Source organism: Podarcis bocagei (assembly GCF_964188305.1).
Source record: "Podarcis bocagei genome assembly, chromosome: 2".
Classification (NCBI taxonomy): Eukaryota; Metazoa; Chordata; class Lepidosauria; order Squamata; family Lacertidae; genus Podarcis; species Podarcis bocagei.
This window is the reverse complement of record NC_138126.1, coordinates 40,714,249-40,734,604: the sequence shown is the minus strand read 5'-3', so window position 1 is coordinate 40,734,604 and position 20,356 is coordinate 40,714,249. Positions and strand designations below refer to the sequence as shown.

The following is a 20,356-nucleotide window of genomic DNA, read 5'->3' as shown; positions in this document are numbered from 1 at the left end:
TGCTTTAAATTACCCAATGACAGCTTTGAGAGTCGTTAATCAGACAGATGCGCTTGCTTTGACGTATGGATAATGCAGGAAATCTGCAAAGATGCAGTTGTTGCTGCCGCCACTGAACTAGTTAATTAATCCAGCAATAAACACAAACTTCATGTGGCTGCTTGAGATCATGGAAAATTTATTTCATGACCTATTTTAGATGGAAATCTCATTGGAGGTTGAGAAGATCTCATAGGAGGGCAAATCTATCTGAAATCCATGAGAAACATTTTAGATTTTGACGCAGTTTCACGTATTTGTTTAGTCTACTTAGTTTATTTTACCTAAAAACTCGATGTGTTAGATTAATAGTTCACCTAGCTCAGTGGTATCCAACACTAAGTCAAAGAACCAGTAGCTTTGCAGCATTGGAGACAGGCAGGTGTGACTTTTTGCCACAACCCATGAAAATCAGCTTGCATACCAAGTGACTGGGAAATGGCCAATGTAAGAACAATATCAGATAGTCTTTCCTGCCTAGGAATGCCTTGAAAATCCCACTGCTTATGATACAGCCTGTTGATAACAGCAGCCAAACCAAGTTTTCCAGAACAATACTCAGCACGTATTTTGGCCAAATGGCCCATCCAACAGCAGAGTGGCAAGGAAAAAGGATGGCTTTTTACGTTTTAGTCTAGCACTTCAACTCTCCCTCTGATGCAGTCAGCACACTCTGTCCAGGTTAGCAACGGAAACTCCAAACCATTGACAGGGAACTGTGCACGCCTATGGCATTCAACACCCCCCTTCCTAAACTCTGTATTACTGTTTCTTGGTATTTTAGTTTTGTAAACTACCCTGAAATCATAACTGGTAAAGAGGGTGATATATAAAGTTCAAATGAATGAATGAATGAATGAATGAATGAATGAATAAGAAAATTGGAGAACCCACACATTATTTGTGTTGCCATCATCTTAAATATTCCACCTTTCCTTCCCGTTATACATCACATTAGAAGAACTGTGTTAAAAAGTGGGGGAGCAGGCTAATTCACGAACTAAATTACAGCAAGGGCATTCAGCCAACCCATGAAAATCGCCTTGTATACAAGATGACTGGAAAATAGCCAATATGAGAACAATGTCAGAAATTTAAAAAGAAAAAAAAAACTGAGGGAAGTGAGCATGTATTAAGTGACCACAGGAGTATCCTGGCAGAAATGTGCATGCTGTAATGGGGCAGGGTGAAAATGAGGTCAGGGAGGTGCTGGATTAGCCCTAACTCTGACCTCACCACTGCCCTGCCCCACCCCACGAAATACTTCTGAGTTATATCAGTATTTTTACCCTCATTCCTTTGTCTGCAGAAGGAATACCATACTTCTGAATCATAACTGTTCAGTCTCACTTTCTGTATTGATTGCAAGTATTGATTGCAAGTGATCTATATTGATTGCAAGTATTTTAAGGTAATGTAACAAAAACTGAGCAATGTATTCAAGGTGTAGTGTGACCATCACTTTATACGTGGACATACTATTTCTGCAAGTATTCACATTTCTGTAACTAGAACATGGAGTTATATATATTTGGGGTGGCAGCATTTATACATCTCTCCTGATGAAAAAGTAAAATCCAGATACTTTAATCCAACTGGCTCATTTAGTCTCCTCGAGTCCTTAAGTCTATCCTGAACAGAAGCAGCAAAATCCTTTCACCGGGGTACACCTTCCTCCGTAACAACCTGTTTCTTAAATCCACCAAATGTTTCAGCTTATCTGAGCTAGCAGAAGACTAGCTTTCATTTTCTTACCATCTGGAGTGTTCTGTTTTGAGATGATGTATTTCACTACGGCAAAGCAGGTTCCATGCATGACTCTCAAGTTGTCCTGCAGAGAACCCTGGGATTCTTTCGCAACGTATCAAGATTCTCAGTGAGGAGATCAGTAGCAGCAGATAAACTCACATGGAAAACGGCTCGTACTCAAGGCAGTGATGGAGCCCATAAGCAGTACTAGATGATGGGGTGGGGCTGCAGCATGTCACTACGACATACCAGGGTGGAGAGGGTTGAGGCAACAGTGAGGTCACTATGATGAAAACACACCAGCAGAACCAAGCCAGTGCTCCCACAGGTGCATTTGCTGACCTTGCCGACACCTTACCTCCCTCCCTCTCTGTATGCAACAGCAATGTGGGCAACTGGATTTCAGACATCTACTGCCAAAACCTATGGATGGACATTCTAAAATGTGGCCATGAATTTTCCACCACATACTAGTATTTCAATAAAAGACATGTGCAGGGGTTCCACAGCAGACTCGTCATTGTGAGAAAGGTTCCCAAGAGGTATGTTTGAAAACCACCGATTTATCTCAAATAGTGTGGGAATATCTTCAAATGTAAGTGGGGAGCCTTTGAACATATATCAATAGACTGGACTTCTCTAGGCTTCCAAGCCCATTGCATTAAAACAGGTTTGGTGTCTCTTCAGAGCTAATAACCTTTGATCCCTCAAGCTGAGACCTCCTCACATTGTCCCATCTGATTTTTTTTTAAAAATGTGTAAAACTATTGAAAGACATAGAAGAATTGTCTGACATAAAGTTTATATGTAAGAAATTGCTTGGTTTAAAAGCACTCCTGGCTGTGAAGAGATAAGGACTCAATATGCTAAAACATTGCTTTGTACTACCTCACCATAGCACGTGAATTTAACAGTGGTCGCACCAGAAACTTGATACAATTTCACTGTTATATCTTTCTCCAACAGAGCATTAATGCCATTTAGCTCTCAGACTCATAAGTGCTTTGTTCCTGAAAACCTCTATGTAAGTTGAGAAGAGAGAAATGAAGAAACCATAGGAATGGAATTGTGAAGGTATGAATAATGTTAAAGGATAAAGCTTCATTCAATATAGTATTTAAAATAAGTTCCCATTTTGTGCAGTGTGGTTCGTCACCTACCTGACTCTCTGGAAATTTGTATAAAAGATTCCATGCCTTTTTCTCCATAACTTCCTTCAGAAGCCAATGTGGAGACATAATTCCACCCCAAAGCCCTCACGATGTCCACCATCGCCTGCGCTTGGAAGGAATCTGGAGGTACCACCCGTGAGAAGAAATCATAGCGCCTGTCGTCACTTAGCTCTGGTGCAGTTGAAGCATAACTGATTTGGGGTATCTGTAGGGAATAGAACAATTATTTGGAGTTATAAATTGATAAACTCAACACACGCACAACAATTAGCTTGAGCTATAACACAATTAGTCTTCCCAGTGCCCATCTGTTACTTTCTATCTCCGTCAGCGCCTAAGTGAAAGTCAATGAAGCCATCTTTCAAATGATTTTCATTATGTGAATACTAATAGGCCAATTAAACTATTATCAGTTTTGTCCCCAAAAAACTTCCATGAACCTCTTTGATGAAGGATAAGTTAGCATGCTTTGAGATAAGCCTTGGGTAAGCTTGCCCCCACCCCCAATGGACTTTATGATGCGTGATTTGTCAACAATATTTCACCATCTTTAGGGTTCTTGAGTATTTGCCTGTTTACACTTAGCTCTGCTAGTCTGAATACTGCCTACTAGAACCTTAGTTCCCACCAATTTGTGATCATCTCTGTTACTTTGGCTCTCATCAATCTCAGCCATAACCATTGCCAATTTTTGAGAAAATCCAGTCAACCAGCCATTAAAAACATAAGAGCTTGCTGGATCAGGCTAAGCCTATCTAACCCAGCATCCTGTTCTCCCAAAACTGGCAAGTAGGACCTGAGTGTAAGATCCACTGGCATCTCAAGTATGAAGCCCTCCCTAAAATTCAGGGATTAGGTGCATCAGCTGTTCCACGGGACATAATGGAGCAGTGGAGAGCACTGGAAATCCAATTCCCAATCAGCAAAATTCCTAGTCAGACCACCTCTGCCTTCTGAAATTTCACCAGGGCTGCCTATGTATATTCTGATTTACCGGTAACTATTCAGACACAAGGCCTTGATTTGGCCTTTTAAGAAAAGCATAGGCAGGATTCACCTAACCAGCCCCACCAATGGAAACCCCACATAATGACTTCCACTTGCATAACTGGGCTTTTCCTTATCTCCTTCTCTCATGCCTCTTGATTTTGGTTTGGGGGAGGCATTGGAAGAACCCCCAAAACAGGGCATGGGAGGAGGAGGAGGAAGAAGATCATAGCATCCGACAAGGTGAAATGCTTGCAAAGACAAAATGAATGGAAGAGTGCAGGGTTGAATAGCACCCATTAATACTAAATTTCATTCTTGTATGTGCAATCATGGCCATACTCAAAACCACACAGCACTCCCAAATCCCATTGATGATGATATGTAACCATTTGACAACATCTTTCTGATGGAAGCGTTACACTGTTCATTGACATATCTGTCTGGTTTAACAGGGCTGACCCTGCCTTATTTAATCAGTATTTTCAGTAAGAACACCAAACAGAAAGAACCAGCTGCATCAGCCTCTCCTTGCTATTGTAAATTATTCACCAAAAAAGTGCTCAAACTTTCAGGCAAGGTTATAGAAGCATTTCTTACATTTTAAAGAGAAATCTATCCCTCATTACCTTTCCTATCCTTACTTGCCTTTCTGCTAGGATTGCATTTTTTAAAGAATTTGTTGCTCATTTTAAACAGGTCCCTGTCAAGTCAGTAAGTGTCTCAAGCAGGGAACTGAAATTTTTAAAGGGCTTGATCACCCCAAGCATACCTCCTTGCAAGAATTTGAGGAGTGCTCTCTTCAACACAGAGATTTACCATCACAGTTTCAAAATAAAAAGGTAGACTTACTACCACATATTTGATAACACTTATCTGATGGACTATAACAACTGATGGACTATAACAACTATAACAACACACAGGGCATTAAAGAAAGGAATGGGCTCCTTTGACAGGCCCCCAGGTTTTTACATGTCCCTACCATCTTGCCTACCATGCAAGATGGGGTGGAGTGGGGTGTCAACAGTTAGCAATAAAAAAAAAAAAAAGGATGTGTTCATAAGCAGTCATTATTTGTAACCCATCCTGGGACCTTATGGTAAGGGGTGGGTAAGGAATCTAATGGGTGAGAAATCTAAAAAGGAATTAAATAAAGCCCTGGCTTCTTGAAATTCTTTGTTTCCTTTTTAAATGAGTTGCCGAATGATGCACAGGGCTTTAAATCTGATTGTGTGTGTGTTTAACTCTTGAGACACATAATCCAGATGTTAGCTTCATTCCACATTTTCTCATATATATACAGTGGTACCTCGGGTTACAGACGCTCAGCTTACAGACGCTTCAGGTTACAGACTCTGCTAACCCAGAAATAGTACCTTGGGTTAAGAACTTTGCTTCAGGATGAGAATAGAAATTGTGCGGCGGCAGCGGGAGGCCCCATTAGCTAAAGTGGTGTCTCAGGTTAAGAACAGTTTCAGATTAAGAACGGACCTCTGGAATGAATTAAGTTCTTAACCCGAGGTACACCTCTCTCTCTCTCTCTCTCTCTCTCTCTCTCTATATATATATATATATATATATATATGAGTGCATATAAGCTTTGTGTGGCGTGAGGAATTTTGTACAGATTGTTTTCCCCCTTTCTTTTCTTTTTTGCAGTGTCACCAATTTGGTCCAATATTTCCTGCAAGCCCGGCAATAAACTTTGTGAGCTATGCTGAAGTCCTCTTTCCATCATATCTACTCCCTGAAGGATCATCACTGCAATTCACAGCACAAAGTTACCATCTCATATGTATGAAACAAACAACATCTGCTCAAGTCAGCTAAAAGAAAAGAAAAAGCTCAATATACCACTTCTTGAGTCAAAAAGTTCAATTCTAGAGCAATCAAGTCACAGATGAATAGGAAGCTGAAAGATGACTTCAAGAGAGAGATGCTTGTCAGTAAACAAAGCAGCCAAGAATCTGCAATCATACGGGAACCATAAATTTAGGAAGTCTAGACTCAAAACTCAAGCTAGTGAACTACTATGAATTGTGAGCGCTGAGCTGTCAAGGGCCTTTTCTGGTAGGGATGAGAAGTGGAGTGTGCAACACAAACATATGTCATTGACAAGATATTGGGAACTCAAAATCATCCACAATTTCCTGAGAGAATACAGCAGTCTCTCGGCATCATTGGTATTTATGAACATATTTTTCATTCCCTCTAATGCAGAATTCAGGTAGGCAGATGCTGATCAACTTGGAAGGTAAAACAGGGACACCGAGGAACAATAAAAGGTATACAGAAATACTTATCTGTAAAATTAGGTCCTAATCCCTCTCCACAAAATGCTACTTGGTGATTACTCCACATGCTTTGCATAAGGCCCCCAGCACATAGTGGACTGAACTCAAAACGCTGGCTTGTGTTTGTTTTCCTCTGCAGGTGGTTGAAATCGTGCAAGTCAAATGTGTGTAAATGAGGGATTACTGTATACAGTATATAATATAGTACATTGGGATACCTCGTGGGAAGCTGTTCATATACGAACTAAATAAAACAACAACCAAAAGCCTGAGTATTGGCCAGCCAAAGAGGGGTGGCTAACTCTTTCTGAAATACAAAAATATCAAAGAGACAGCTTTTAGTGGGGTGGATACTTAGGCATCACTAAAGAGAGTAAATGCATTAACAAAAGAGACAACAAAAGTTCCTAATGCATGCTCTGCTGCTATAAAAATGTCAGTATTAGAATTCAGGGTTGGAGCCCTGCGATACTTTCTTTCTTTCCTGTTTTTGATCCTGCGATGCTCCGGTGTTTAAAGCACCGCACCCTGCTGCCATGGGAATGGCAGGGATGTCAACAAATTCAGCATTACCATGGCTTTGCTGCAGGATTAAAAGTAGAAAGAGAAGAGAGGCTGACGAGGAGATGGAATTTGTTTAAGCACACACAAAAAAGCATCTTGGCTAATTCACACTTTTAAAAATGACTGGGAAGCCATGAACGATAAATCCATTATATAAGCACCGTCGGATTGATATGTAATAGAGACCCAGCATGAGCATTCAATCTTAAAACTGCAGGGTGTCACCTCAACAGTCCTCAGTGATTCTCACCACAAACTCTTCTTCTAAACAAGGATCATGTGAGACACGTTTACAACCTGAATGTGCATTCATTATTCTTCTCTTTGCAGAGGGGCAGCTCTCTCAAACTCTCATATTGTGATTTTTTGGGGGGAGGGGTAATGGTTGCCTTATTTTGACCCTGTTTTGCAAAGTTTGTGGGGACAAAATGAACCACAGTTAACTTGACATTTGGCAGTTCCGCTTTCCTGTTCCTTTCTGTCATGGTAAATTGGACCCCGATAGCTTCGTAAATTAAACATATTCCTAGGAAATTGAATAGGAGTGACCCATGATTGTTGAGTACTACACAGAGCACAAAGGGTTCGGGTTTGCTAAATTTGTTTTTCAAAATAAAAATTTAAAAAATTGTCCAGTAGCACCTTATAGACCAACTAATATTTGTTTTCCAAATATATGAAATAGCTGCTACATTTCACAGCAGCCCCATTGGAATAGAGAGTTAAACTGGCCAATTTTATGTACTCCTGATCTGGATTGGAAGTTTGCCCCCAATAGTCCTGTTTGCACGGAACAGAGCCTTTGGGGGGCAAATAGAAGCTGAGTAGGAGGGAAATGATTTTCAGGAGGAAACTGGCACAGTTCCCGATCTGGTTTAGAAACACATTCTTGATCGGGGGCCCTGCAGCTATTTTTTCTTCAGAATGAGAGCAGCCAATTTAAGCACACTTTTTAAAGCAAGTGTGAATAATGTTAATGTGCAGATTGGCCTCTAGCCTCAGCGGAGCATATTTTGCCTATCTCAAGGTGCTGCAGCGATTGCTGCCATGCTTCTGGGCTCAATTCAACTGCAGGTTTTTAACCTTTAAAGTCACAAATGTCCTGGTTCTTTAGGGTATCTCAAGAAGGGCTTTGTCCTTGAGCCTTATAGTCTTGCTGAGGAAGTTCGGTTTATGTAGCCTGGCTGACATGGATTAAATGGACAATTCCGCCCCAAATATAAGTTTTGCTTAAAAATGAACAGTACACTCAGATATTTACTGGAACTTAACATCAGGCAGGATTTTACTGAACTTGGGTTTCACTCTGTGCCTTCTGGAATCTGAATGAAATGTATCACCTCATTCCTTTGGCCTGCTGATACTGTTACCATGGCTGATACCTTGGCACCAATCTAGCTGAAAATATTGTTTGCTTTGCCCTGTAGTGCCAGGGGTTTACGCCGGCAGTATATTGTTCTTTGTCCTTGCGCACCAGCTGGTCTATAAATGATATTCATGGGGCTTTTTTTTTTAATCAAATGAAGATTTCTATACCATTCACAGCAAAGCTAGCAGCAAAACTAAACAAATGAATGAGATTGCCATTTATCATTATTCTGGTTTGTTGGTCTAATATTTTACATTGGGTTGAATGGGTGAGGAACCTCAAGCCCAAGGGTCAAATGTGCTCCTCCACACCTCCCTAATTGGCACTCAGGACTGTGATTATGCTTCTAGGATGGAGGATGTGTGTGTGGATGAGTGTGCAGAAACCAATGCCTTTCACGTGGCTGGTATGGAGTCTTCTTCAGTGCCATACAGAGTGGTGGTCCATAGGCTGATGCTGATCTGCACTTGAACAGAGAAGCCAACCTTCTAAAATGCAATGGCAGGACTCACTTTTAAAAATCCAGTATAATTTTCAATATCATTTCGATATATTGTATATAATTGTTTTCAAGAACTCTTTCTTTTTCATATTGTGCTGCAAAGCTACAATGCATGGAAAAGTACATAGAAATCCTTGTAATCAAATAGAATGCATCCATTGGCATTTTATTGCATTGCTCTTCATCATATTTTTCCCCCATTACCTTATTTGTACAGAACTCTATTCTCGAAATCTTTTTTGTTTCCTCCCCAGGGAGAGCTATCCCCCCTCTTTTCTTACTGAGTTTCTTCTGAAAGTCAGGGTTTACTGAACATGATTGAGTGCTGTAACATATTTCATAACAGATGCAGTGAAAACATCCCTGTGTTGTAGGGATTAAACTGAGCCAAAAAAATGGATGAAAACAGATGTTTTCCATAGTCTCTCAACAGAATGACTGATGCAGACTCTACAAATGTACTTTCCAGTGAGATGTATGCTCCACACAGAATTGATAGCCCTTTGGACCATGCAGAGAAAGAATATGGGGTAAATCTTCCTCCCCCTCCATAAACAAAAGTGCAACAGAACCCTATGGCTCAGGGCAATATATTTTTCCAAGCCCCAGGTACCACCTCGCTGATCAACTGCTGCCTCTATTCTCATTGAGCACACTTGCAGATATTTTTCATGAACTATCCCTCAGTGATATAGGGACCAATAATTCTTAATTTAACTCTTGGAGAAGTGGCAGTGTGGTGGGCCCAAGTTGTGAAGCTGCTCTCCTGACACCAGTGATGCTATAGCTTCCCTGGGCAGGGCTGGAGCAGGCAGGGTGGCAACAACATTGAGACTGTTCAGAAGCTGTGGCAGGGCGCTGGGTTGCCTATGCATTCACAAAACCCTGACCTGGCTATCGCCTTACCCACCTCAGCCTCACCCAGGCCAGGTGTTCAGAGGTTGGCTCCATGGCTCTGCCCCAACACCCCATTCATTATAAGAGGGGGCCTGAGTTGGGATGGGGAAATATCTCCACATATATAGTGGATTCCATTTCTAAAAGGAACCACAACAGTGAAGAAATTCATGGTCCCAACCCAGTTGGAGGACTAACCCCTTAGACCAGGCATGGCCAAACTCGGCCCTCCAGATGTTTTGGGACTACAACTCCCATCATCCCTAACTAACAGGACCAGTGGTCAGGGATGATGGGAACTGAAATCCTAAAACAGCTGGAGGGCCAAGCCTGCCTTAAACCAACCTAACAATAGCAAGCTAATCAGAGTTTCACAAAGCACACCAGAAATGCTATTTAGATTGGTGGTTATTAACAGGGGGGAAAGTAAATGTTGAAATGTTCTGAGTTCTTGATCTTTGAGGGAAAGTGGCGCTGTGGTCTAAACCACTGAGCCTCTTGGGCTTGCCGATCAGAAGGTTGGAGGTTCGAACCCCTGCGACGGGGTGAGCTCCCATTGCTCGGTCCCTGCTCCTGCCAACCTAGCAGTTTGAAAGCATGTCAAAGTGCAAGTAGATAAATAGGTATCGCTCCGGTGAGAAGGTAAAAGGCATTTCCGTGCGCTGCTCTGTTTCGCCAGAATCAGCTTAGTCATGCTGGCCACATGACCCAGAAGCTGTACGCCAGCTCCCTAGGCCAATAAAGCAAGATGAGCGCCGCAACCCCATAGTCGGCCACGACTGGACCTAATGGTCAGGGGTCCCCTTTACCTTTATCTTACATTTTGCTGATCACGCTTGAAAATGTGAATTTGAATGCAGGTTGCCCCCCCCCCCCAGTAAGCTAAATTAACAATTACTCTAAACATTGACTCTAAATGAATGTTTACTCTGAATATCACCCACAGATGGTCAGAAGTTTGTAGCCTCGTTTTTGTTTTGTTTTTTAGGTTCTATTTTTACAATCGAGCAGTGTCTAAATTTTATTAAATAAATAAATTTTACAGTTTCGTTTTTCTGGCCACAACCCAACGTGAGCATTAAATCTCATTGTTGCATTGTTGCTACTGTGTCTCACTTAGAATATGGGAGAGAGCAATCCACAAAGGATATATAGCCTGCTTCACTGTGGCATCTGCCACTGCTGGCTGATCAATCTCCTCCGCCCTACTGCTTTCGCTCTGTTACTTGCTTGGTTTCTCCCACTGTGTAAAAAGAAACACTGACATTAATAGCAATATAAATGCAATGTCTAATGTTATATCACTTCAAATTACTAAGTAAATTTTGCTATTCATCTCTTTTGCTACCGAGGCAGAATTTAATAAAATGAGACCAACCTGAAACTTCTTTCCAAAAGACAGTTGTTAGGAAACTTTTAATAAAAATAAAAAGGCAATTTCTTTAAGGATCATGTGCGATTAAGATAATGCATGAGTGTACCTGTTGAGATATTAATGAGCTCCCACTGGGGTATTATTAAGTGCACAGTTTGCTGTAATTTCACTTTCAGCCTCCTATTAAGTTTTATTGATATGGGTTCCAGACAACAGGAAGGGGGGGGGGGGGAAATGCCACAGAAAACAGATTCGCAACCTTTTGAACCAAAGTTATTTGGAAAAGTTATTTTAGCATCCGTTTCCTGGTGGCACAATGCACTTTGCATATAAAGTAAGAGGACTATGAAGAAATTTGCAGTCAGACACTAAACAATTCAGTGTGATTGATGGATGATTAACGGCTCTGAATGGGTTTTGGGTTTCACTTGTACTGATGTAGAAATGTTCCTCTGTCAGAGCTCAGATCAGTTCTCCCAGCTGTTCTTTGTTCACAATTTACTTCCCTAATTACATAACAAAAAACTCTGGCATTCCAACAGCAATGAATAATAATTTGCAGCCTTGAATTAAAGTTATTCACTTAGAAAGTGCTTCTACTGCTAGGACAAACATCAAGTGCCCTTCCCCCTGGAATGCAGTCTGAGACCAAGCGCTCATGCCCAACTGCATGACGATATCATCCAAGTAAAGGTAAAGGTAAAGGGACCCCTGACCATTGGGTCCAGTCGTGGCCAACTCTGGGGTTGCGGCGCTCATCTCGCTTTATTGGCCAAGGGAGCCGGCATACAGCTTCCGGGTCATGTGGCCAGCATGGCTAAGCCACTTCTGGCGAACCAGAGCAGTGCACGGAAACGCCATTTACCTTCCCGCCGGAGTGGTACCTATTTATCTACTTGCACTTTGACGTGCTTTCGAACTGCTAGGTTGGCAGGAGCAGGGACCGAGAAACGGGAGCTCACTCTCTCACAGGGATTCGAACCGCCGACCTTCTGATCGGCAAGACCTAGGCTCTGTGGTTTAATCCACAGTGCCACCCACATCCCTTTACATCTGTGCAGTTACATTTAACTCCCCCCACCCCCTGAATTTTTTTTGCTTTTGAAGCTTTCAGATCTTCCAGCATAGTAAAAGCCAAAGGAGACTTCTGTTTCAACTACTTAACATAATTTAGTCTGCAACCTTATAGAAACTTCTCTGGGAGCAAGCCCCTTTAAATTCTGAGATGTTTACTTTTGAGTTGGCATGCATTGAATTCTACTGTGAAGCTAAAGGTAAATATAAATGTACCATTGTAATGAAGTGTTGGTTTATTTGGCTATTGAACCAACATCTGAAATTAAGTAAAAATAATTATAATATGTTCAGCAAGTGATCCATTACATGCTATCTATACCACTTCACCACTGAGGATGACATATGCTACCTAATCACAACACTGGCATGGCTTGTCTAGTAAAACATTTAAACTTATTTCAGAAGAAATACTCAGATTAAGAGGACTGGAGTGGCTGAACAAAAGAGGCTGCTTTAATACAGTCTTTCATATAGTGGAATTTTTGCAAAAACATTAAGCTGTTTACAGTTCACATTTTCTCCCCTTACTTTGCCTGCTCATGTTTGCCAATTACTAAAGCTACTTGTGTTCAAACAAGATCCTGTTTGCTCAAATCCCAGTCTTTCTCCTTTGTTATCTTTGTAGTGAATTCATAATGATGAATTAGCAACTCTGCATTACTGGGGCCGTAAATGTAGGCAGCTTTTGTAAGGGACAGACACATTTGTGGCTTTAGGCATTCTCAGGTCACAACTTCATAAAGGGCAACATTTTGGATAAAGTCTCAGGTTTTCAATACGTTCATTGCCCTCCATTAGAGAATTCAGGACTTTAGAGTCAAGGCACCCACAAACTCAACACAATATGCAAAACGAAAAACACAGATTAAAGCATCAGAAATAGAAAAACTAGTGTAAATATCTCCTGAAATAAAACTCACTAAACCTGGTGTCTGAAATTTAGCAGGGATGGGTCCTGCAGGCTTTCTACTGGGATAGAGTTTCAAACAGCTGGACACACTATGCTAAAAGTACAACTGCTTGCTGACATGCGCTTCTGGTCCATGAGGAACCACTCACAGTTCTGGTGTACAAAGAGCATGTTATTGTATAAACTTTCAAGATCATCTGATAGGATTATTTAACAATGGCTTATCAGACTACATAAGCTGTATGGAGAAAAAATGGCCAAAGGTACACGGCAAATTACGCAACAGAAAGGGGAAGCTGCAATAAAGCATGGAAAGCCTTGCACAACTGTAGATTAAATGGGCTTTTAAACTTGCTACCTGTCCCTCAAGATTGTATCCAGAAGAGTCCGTTAACTGCACGCTTCCTCATGAGAACAAGTTCACTGAATGAGGGAGCCTCCTTCTGCTTATTAGACTGCAGGATTTTAGGCCCTTTGAAACAGGCAGGCAGGCAGACATATCTCCATACATTTGGGAATGTGCTATTATTATTATTATTATTATTATTATTATTATTATTATTATTATTATTATTATTATTCCTCACTCCTGAAATCCATAAATATTAGAACGCATGCCAGTAATTGTGAACATTGAGCTTAAAGTTGCATCAACACTGTTAATTGTGGGCAGCTAAAAATTAGAAAAGATTGGTGTGATTGTCTATCAGCTCTTGGTTCAAAATCTAATGTTTTAGTTCTGTGGTGGAGCACCTGCTTTCCATGCTGAAGGTCCCAGATTCAATCTCTGGCATTGCCAACTAGAAGAGTCAGGTAAATAGATTATGTGGAAGTTCTTTACCCGAGAGCCTGAAGAGCCAGTCACAGCTAGACAATACAGTGGTACTTCGGGTTACATGCGCTTCAGGTTACATACGCTTCAGGTTACACACTCCGCTAACCCAGAAATAGTGCTTCAGGTTAAGAACTTTGCTTCAGGATAAGAACAGAAATCGTGGTCCGGCAGCGCAGCAGCAGCGGGAGGCCCCATTAGCTAAAGTGGTGCTTCAGGTTAAGAACAGTTTCAGGTTAAGAACGGACCTCCGGAACGAATTAAGTACTTAACCCGAGGTACCACTGTACTGGGATCGATGGACAAAATGGCCTGGCGTAAGGCAACTTCCTAGGTTCATAACTAGATAAGTGACAGTGCCAAAGAACAAGCAGATATACTTTGACGCATGGTTATTTTCTCTCTCAATGAAACAAAATAAAAACCACATATGTGCAAAACAGAACCCCACATTTCATTTTTCTCTTTGGAAAATGCAACCGCATCAGCTGGTCTAGTGTTTGGCTTTTAGAGACTAGCTTTGAGGCACATCAAGCGCATCCACGTTCTGCATGTATGCACCTCCATAACAACGACAAATTCAATCCTTCCATCTCTTTTGGTACACTCACATACTGTGTATTGGTGGTGGGATGCTATATGCAAGGGATGCCCTTGTTCAAGCTGACCACTTTGTTGGCTCAGCTAGAGACATTCAATGGTAAACTGGTCAGTTCACACTTAAATCCCAATATGCTGGCTATGAGTTTGTGCAAAAAGCTCCTCCTGCCCATCTGAGGCATACAAGGTGAAAAACTGTTGATAATGACATCCTTGGTCAGCGGCTGCATCTGCATATTCTTATTCCAATATGGATGAGTTTGAAAGGAACATGGTGCTTTGAAGCATATAATTTGAAGTCTTACTTGACCCCCAAATTCACTTGTCTCTTTTGAGGTTATGTTTCAGACCAATTATTAGCTGAGCTCACTTGAGGATGGGGTTGCTCTGGAGCCCTCTTAACCTTTCTAATTAATGCATTGGGTAATTATATACTGCAACAAAGTTGCTTCTGTCACAACAAAGATACCGCTATATCAAAAGGGTGGAACATCGCAAGTAGGATCAAAACTTTGTATAAAGTAGGGAGGCGAGGGCCTGGCTATTAAAATAATCTGGCTACCAGAATGATCAAGGAATGGAAAAGCTTCTCTAAGAGGAAAGGATCCAGCACTTGATGCTTTTTAGTTTACTGAAAAGCTGAGTAAGAGGTGATATGGTAGAAGTTTATAATATTACGCATGTTATGAAGAAAACAGATACAGAGAAGTCTTTCCACCTCCTTCAGAACACTCGCTGAATGTTGGATGTTGGAAGGTTCAAGACAGATAAAAGAAAATAATTATTTATGCCACACATAGTTGAACTATGGAACAGACTCCCACAGGAGGCAGTGATTGCCACCAACATGCAAAAGAGGATTAGAGAAATTCACAGAGGACAAGGTGAACAGCTGCAGTGGCTATGTTCTACCTCCACTGTCAGAGGTGTTACACCTCTAATTACTAGCTGCTGGGAATCACAGGTCAGGGGTTTCCCAGGGACATCTGGTTGGCCACTGGGTCAACTGCTGGCCATTCACATCCAAAATTGTATAACACACACAAGCTGCCCTTGCTCATTTGCAAGGCAGCTCTCTATTATTCTATGCTATTGAGGAAAACTGGAACTGGATGGTGTTCACAGTGTGTGCTAGCCCTTGGGGCCTTTTGGCAGTATCTCACTACCTATAGGTAAAGGTAAAGGTACCCCTGACCATTAGGTCCAGTCGGGGATGACTCTGGGGTTGCGGCACTCATCTCGCCTTGCTGGCCGAGGGAGCCGGCCTACAGCTTCCGGGTCATGTGGCCAGCATGACTAAGCCGCTTCTGGCGAACCAGAGCAGCGCACAGAAATGCTGTTTACCTTCCCGCTGGAGCGGTACCCATTTATCTACTTGCACTTTGTGCTTTTGAACTGCTAGGTGGGCAGGAGCAGGGACCGAGCAACGGGAGCTCACCCTGTCACGGGGATTCAAACTGCCGACCTTCTGATCGGCAAGCCCTAGGCTCTGTGGTTTAGACCAGTGTTTCCCAACCTTTTTTGGGCAAAGGCACACTTGTTTCATGAAAAAAATCTCGAGGCAAGCCACGCCCCCTCCAGCCAGCCGATTGGCTGGCCAGGAGGCGTGGCCGGATGGGATTCCCCTGCTCTCGCGGGGGCTGAGATGGGATTCCCCGCTCACGTGGGGGCGGATGGGATTCCCCACTCACGTGGGGAAGGGCGTGATGCCCGCAACCCCACCTCCTGGGGCAGGCCCAGTAGCGAGCGGATGCGCAGGCCAAGTAGCGAGCGGCGATGGGATGTGGGAGCTCGCTCGCTCGCCGTCCCGCGTGTGCTCGCCGCCCCGCCTCTCACCGCCCGACTCGCCCGCCTCCACGGAACACAAGGCAAAGTTCCACGGCACACTACTGTGCCGCAGAACACCGGTTGGGAAACACTGGTTTAGACCACAGCGCCACCAAAAAAGGAGGAAAGGGCAGGGAGACTGACAGATAAGGATGGTGGAATCCCCCAGGCCTGATCTCAATCAGTCTGAACAGATCTGAATGAAAATTCTGGGACTACATGGTCATCCCTACTCTCCCTGTTCCCATGCATAAAGGAGATTTGGTTACTTGCAGTTATTCTCACTCTTCTCGGTTATTTAAACTTGTTACTCTACAGAAGCCTTAAGTACAAGGTTTACTGGGGTTTCAAGCTTCGTGGTGCCTTATTGTTGTTTCCATGCCTAACGGCCTTCTACTCTACCAAAAATAAAGGAACTACCTATATCCCTTTCTGAAAACGTGAGGTGCAGTCGATGTTGCCACACATAGCTTGTTATGTTGCTTTAGACAGTTCAAGCTGGAAAAGAAGGATATAGATATTTTAAACAAACAAATAAAGATATACACAGCCTACTGTGTATGGCAAGACCTTTTTAGCTGAGCCTGGAACCCTTTACAAGACAGAATGTCTTCATCCACACCTATGACTTCAATAATAATAATAATAATACAATTTTATTTATACCCTGCCCTCCCCGGCCGAGACCGGGTTCAGGGCGGCTATCAACAAATGAACAAAATGTTGACACAAGGAAATATTTTTTTAATAACCCCCCTCCCCCACAAATTGGATGCTTTGCTCTAATGCACATCCATTAGGCACACCCTTCAAGGCTTCTGAAAAATCTTAAGTCTTGGGTATTTTCACTTATTCTTGCACATCACAAGTTCTTTATAAATTTGCAGGATTCTATTAAAAGCCAGCCTATAAGGCCACAATGACAGTTTTACAAGTCCTAAAAAGACCCAGCTATTAAACCATAACAAGTCAAGTTTCAAGCATAAGCCATTTTTGGACTGGATAAATGAGCTGTGCAAAATCATAAGCATGTATAATTTTGATTTATGAGCAGTACACAATGATTTAGAATGGAGGGAACGAATGGAGGAAGTCCTCACTTCTCCCAAATCCCTGCAATAAATGATAAGAAACAAGCAGAACTAGTTTATAATATGATGGACCAATCAGAAGATATGTCTGCATTCTAGTTGATCCTCTCCACACGTGGAATTTCCTATGGTTTAGTAGCCAATACCAGCATGGTGAGGTGGTTCATTTGCAGTTATACACTGTCACTGCTGAAGAACAATTGATATGGGATGCTTCATTACTTGTGATAATTGGGAGGCAGCAGTAGAGGCTGGAGGCAAGCGCATGGCTGATGATTGGCTAGCATCCCTGCTGACATCAGTAGCTGCCCTGTAGACAGTAGCTACCAGCAGACATGCACCTGTATGGTGTCAATTGAGCTACCCTTGCTTCCACCATCATCTACCAACAGACTCCAGCTAGAATAGGCATTCCTCTATCCTCTTATCTCCTTTACTCAGGGACAGAGCATCTCTGCCAGATGCTGCCTTAGTTGTTGTTGGTGCTAGTGACTCTTCTAAATTCCTTGGTCATATGTTGTTGCTTGACTGAACCTCCCGGAATACTGTAACATTTTCAACAGAACTCTACTAAACTCATCTGGTCAATAAGATGAGTAATTTTGCTTCATTAAGACATTCATTAGGACTTCATTAGGACATCTGAAGACAGCCCTGTTCAGGGAAGTATTTAATGGTTGATGTTTTACTGTGTGTTTAATATTATGTTGGAAATAGCCCAGAGTGGCTGGGGAAACCGGTCAGATGCGCGGCATTTGAATCATCATAATTATTACCATGGGGAAATGTAAACTGACTAATATGGTCAACTCTAGTATGGCACCACTAAAACCAACAGAGTTGTGCCAGAGACTTGGGAAACTTGTTTCACCACGGGCCTGTTTGACTGATATTCATCATGTTATTTATTCTGAGCCTCAATGCCTGCCTACTTGTAAAATGAGAATGATCACAGAAGATCTACCTCACAAACTTGGGTAGCAATTTATGTACGTACTATAAAAATAAGAACCGTAGCAAGATTGTTATTCTGCACTGAAAACTGAGGAAAAGGAGATGAAATATACTGACTAGAGCCCATGTGTTTTAAAAGTACACACTTGAAATATTGTGGGTTTTGTGTGTTGGTTCTCATGCATTGGCATGATTAACAAACTAGCAAGCAGGTTGGAAAAATCCCAGGATAAAGTGAGTCCTTAATGAGTATGGTAACCCAAGCTGTGTGAGTTAAATTAGGAAGCGCCAACATTTTTGGGGGGGAGGGGACCTGTTGTAGATTCTGCACAGAAACACACCCAAACCAAGCACATATCACAGCTATTGGGTACAATGGAATGTCTCTTTTATGCTTCATTTCAGTAAGGAGAAAGACATGGGCAGGAACCAGAAGGCATTGGGGGGGGGGGCATATCTAGGCCTTCCACATTGGCAACACATGAGTTACACAGTCTACTCTGCTGCTACCCTTTTGCTTCTCAGATACAGGAGAAAGGTACCCCAGTTCAGGTTCAAGCACTTTGCTTATCTGCTTGGAAGGAAAATGAGGGTGTTAGTGATGATGATTAAGTATGCTTAGGTAAAGGTAAAGGTACCCCTGACCATTAGGTCCAGTCGCGGATGACTCTGGGGTTGCTTGCTCATCTCGCTCTATAGGCTGAGGAAGCCAGCTTTTGTCTGCAGGCAGCTTCTGGGTCATGCGGGCAGCATGACTAAGCCGCTTCTGGCAAACCAGAGCAGCGAACGGAAACGGCGTTTACCTTCCTGCCAGAGCAGTACCTATTTATCTACTTGCACTTTGACGTGCTTTCGAACTGCTAGGTGGGCAGAAGCTGGGACCAAGCAACAGGAGCTCACGCCGTTGCGGGGATTCAAACCACCGACCTTCTGATCGGCAAGCCCTAGGCTCAGTGGTTTAGGCCACAGCACCACCTGCTCACATACTGCTTTTTGTCACAAGTGACCTCAAACCGGTCTACACACAAAAATATAAACAAATCACATTGTTACAAATCACAGAACAATCAAACCGAGAGAACCTTGTGTTGAAATACCATTCATGTCCTGAGAAGCAGAATAAAACCAAACTGGATGAATCTTGCTGCTCATAAAATGTGCTTCTTATATTGAGAAAAAGCATGACTTTTATATGCCTTCTGTAACTTTAATAGAGATTTTTTTTTGCCTAAGTTTGTTTATAAAACTCCCTCCCGCCCACCCCTCTACCTGCTATAAATACATAAGCAAATTGCACATTCAATTCCCCCCCTAGCAGATGGGAAAAGAATAATTATTCTGAGAACATATTATTTGCAATTTAAAATTGGATCATGAACTGGCTAGCACTGTGGATTTTCACAGAATTTTATCCGAGTTGATAATGTGAACTGGGAGGGAGGGTGTGAAATTGTTTGGGGGAAAGTTTATAGTTTAATGACCTACATATAGCTCACTAATACCTACAGTGTTTCTCCGTGCTATTTCTACAAGAGCTTTCAGTAAACTAGCTGAAAGCCTTTTTTAAAAAATAAAAAAATACCTTATATGCTAATATTGATAAAAATATAAACTGCTTCTTCTATCATCTCCTAAAATAGCTCTGTAGTGTGTGCGTGTTGGCTTTTGTTCAATAGACACTGCAAACTTGTTAAAGCGTAACGTTTATTTGCCTTGGAGGCTAACTGCAAAAACAAGAGAGGGAGGGAGAAGACTAACAAATGCCAAAAGAATACCACTTGTGAGTTAATGAAGGAACTGAGAAAAAACACACAAAGACCCTAATGAAAGGGAGCATAAAAACAAACCTTTACAATGGTAAGTGAGCGTCCTGAGTGGATTTCCCAACTCTCGAAGTGAGCAGCGTCTCAACTGAGGGGGAATTATGTAGTTCTTAAATAATATTCAGCATTTATATAGTGCAGGATGAGTGTTTGAACCCCTTCACATAAATTATTTGCAATAGTCCTTTGAGATATAGTACTATTTCATTCACATTTGCAAATGGCCCCTGAGGATAAAGGCTTTCCTGAGGCCACTTTCTGAATTTGTGGCTGAGGAGAGCTTGAAACAGG

General features: G+C 42.1%; 1 protein-coding gene across 2 annotated transcripts in view; it reads right to left on the bottom strand.

Moving 5' to 3' along the window:
- Nucleotides 1–20,356, bottom strand: part of GRM7 (glutamate metabotropic receptor 7) — a 461,862-nt gene that overhangs the window by 307,046 nt on the left and 134,460 nt on the right. For both annotated transcript variants that reach the window (XM_081184049.1, XM_081184050.1), the window contains exon 2: nt 2,949–3,165. In XM_081184049.1, the coding sequence (XP_081040175.1) occupies nt 2,949–3,165 (217 nt within the window). The remainder of the gene's footprint in view (nt 1–2,948; nt 3,166–20,356) is intronic.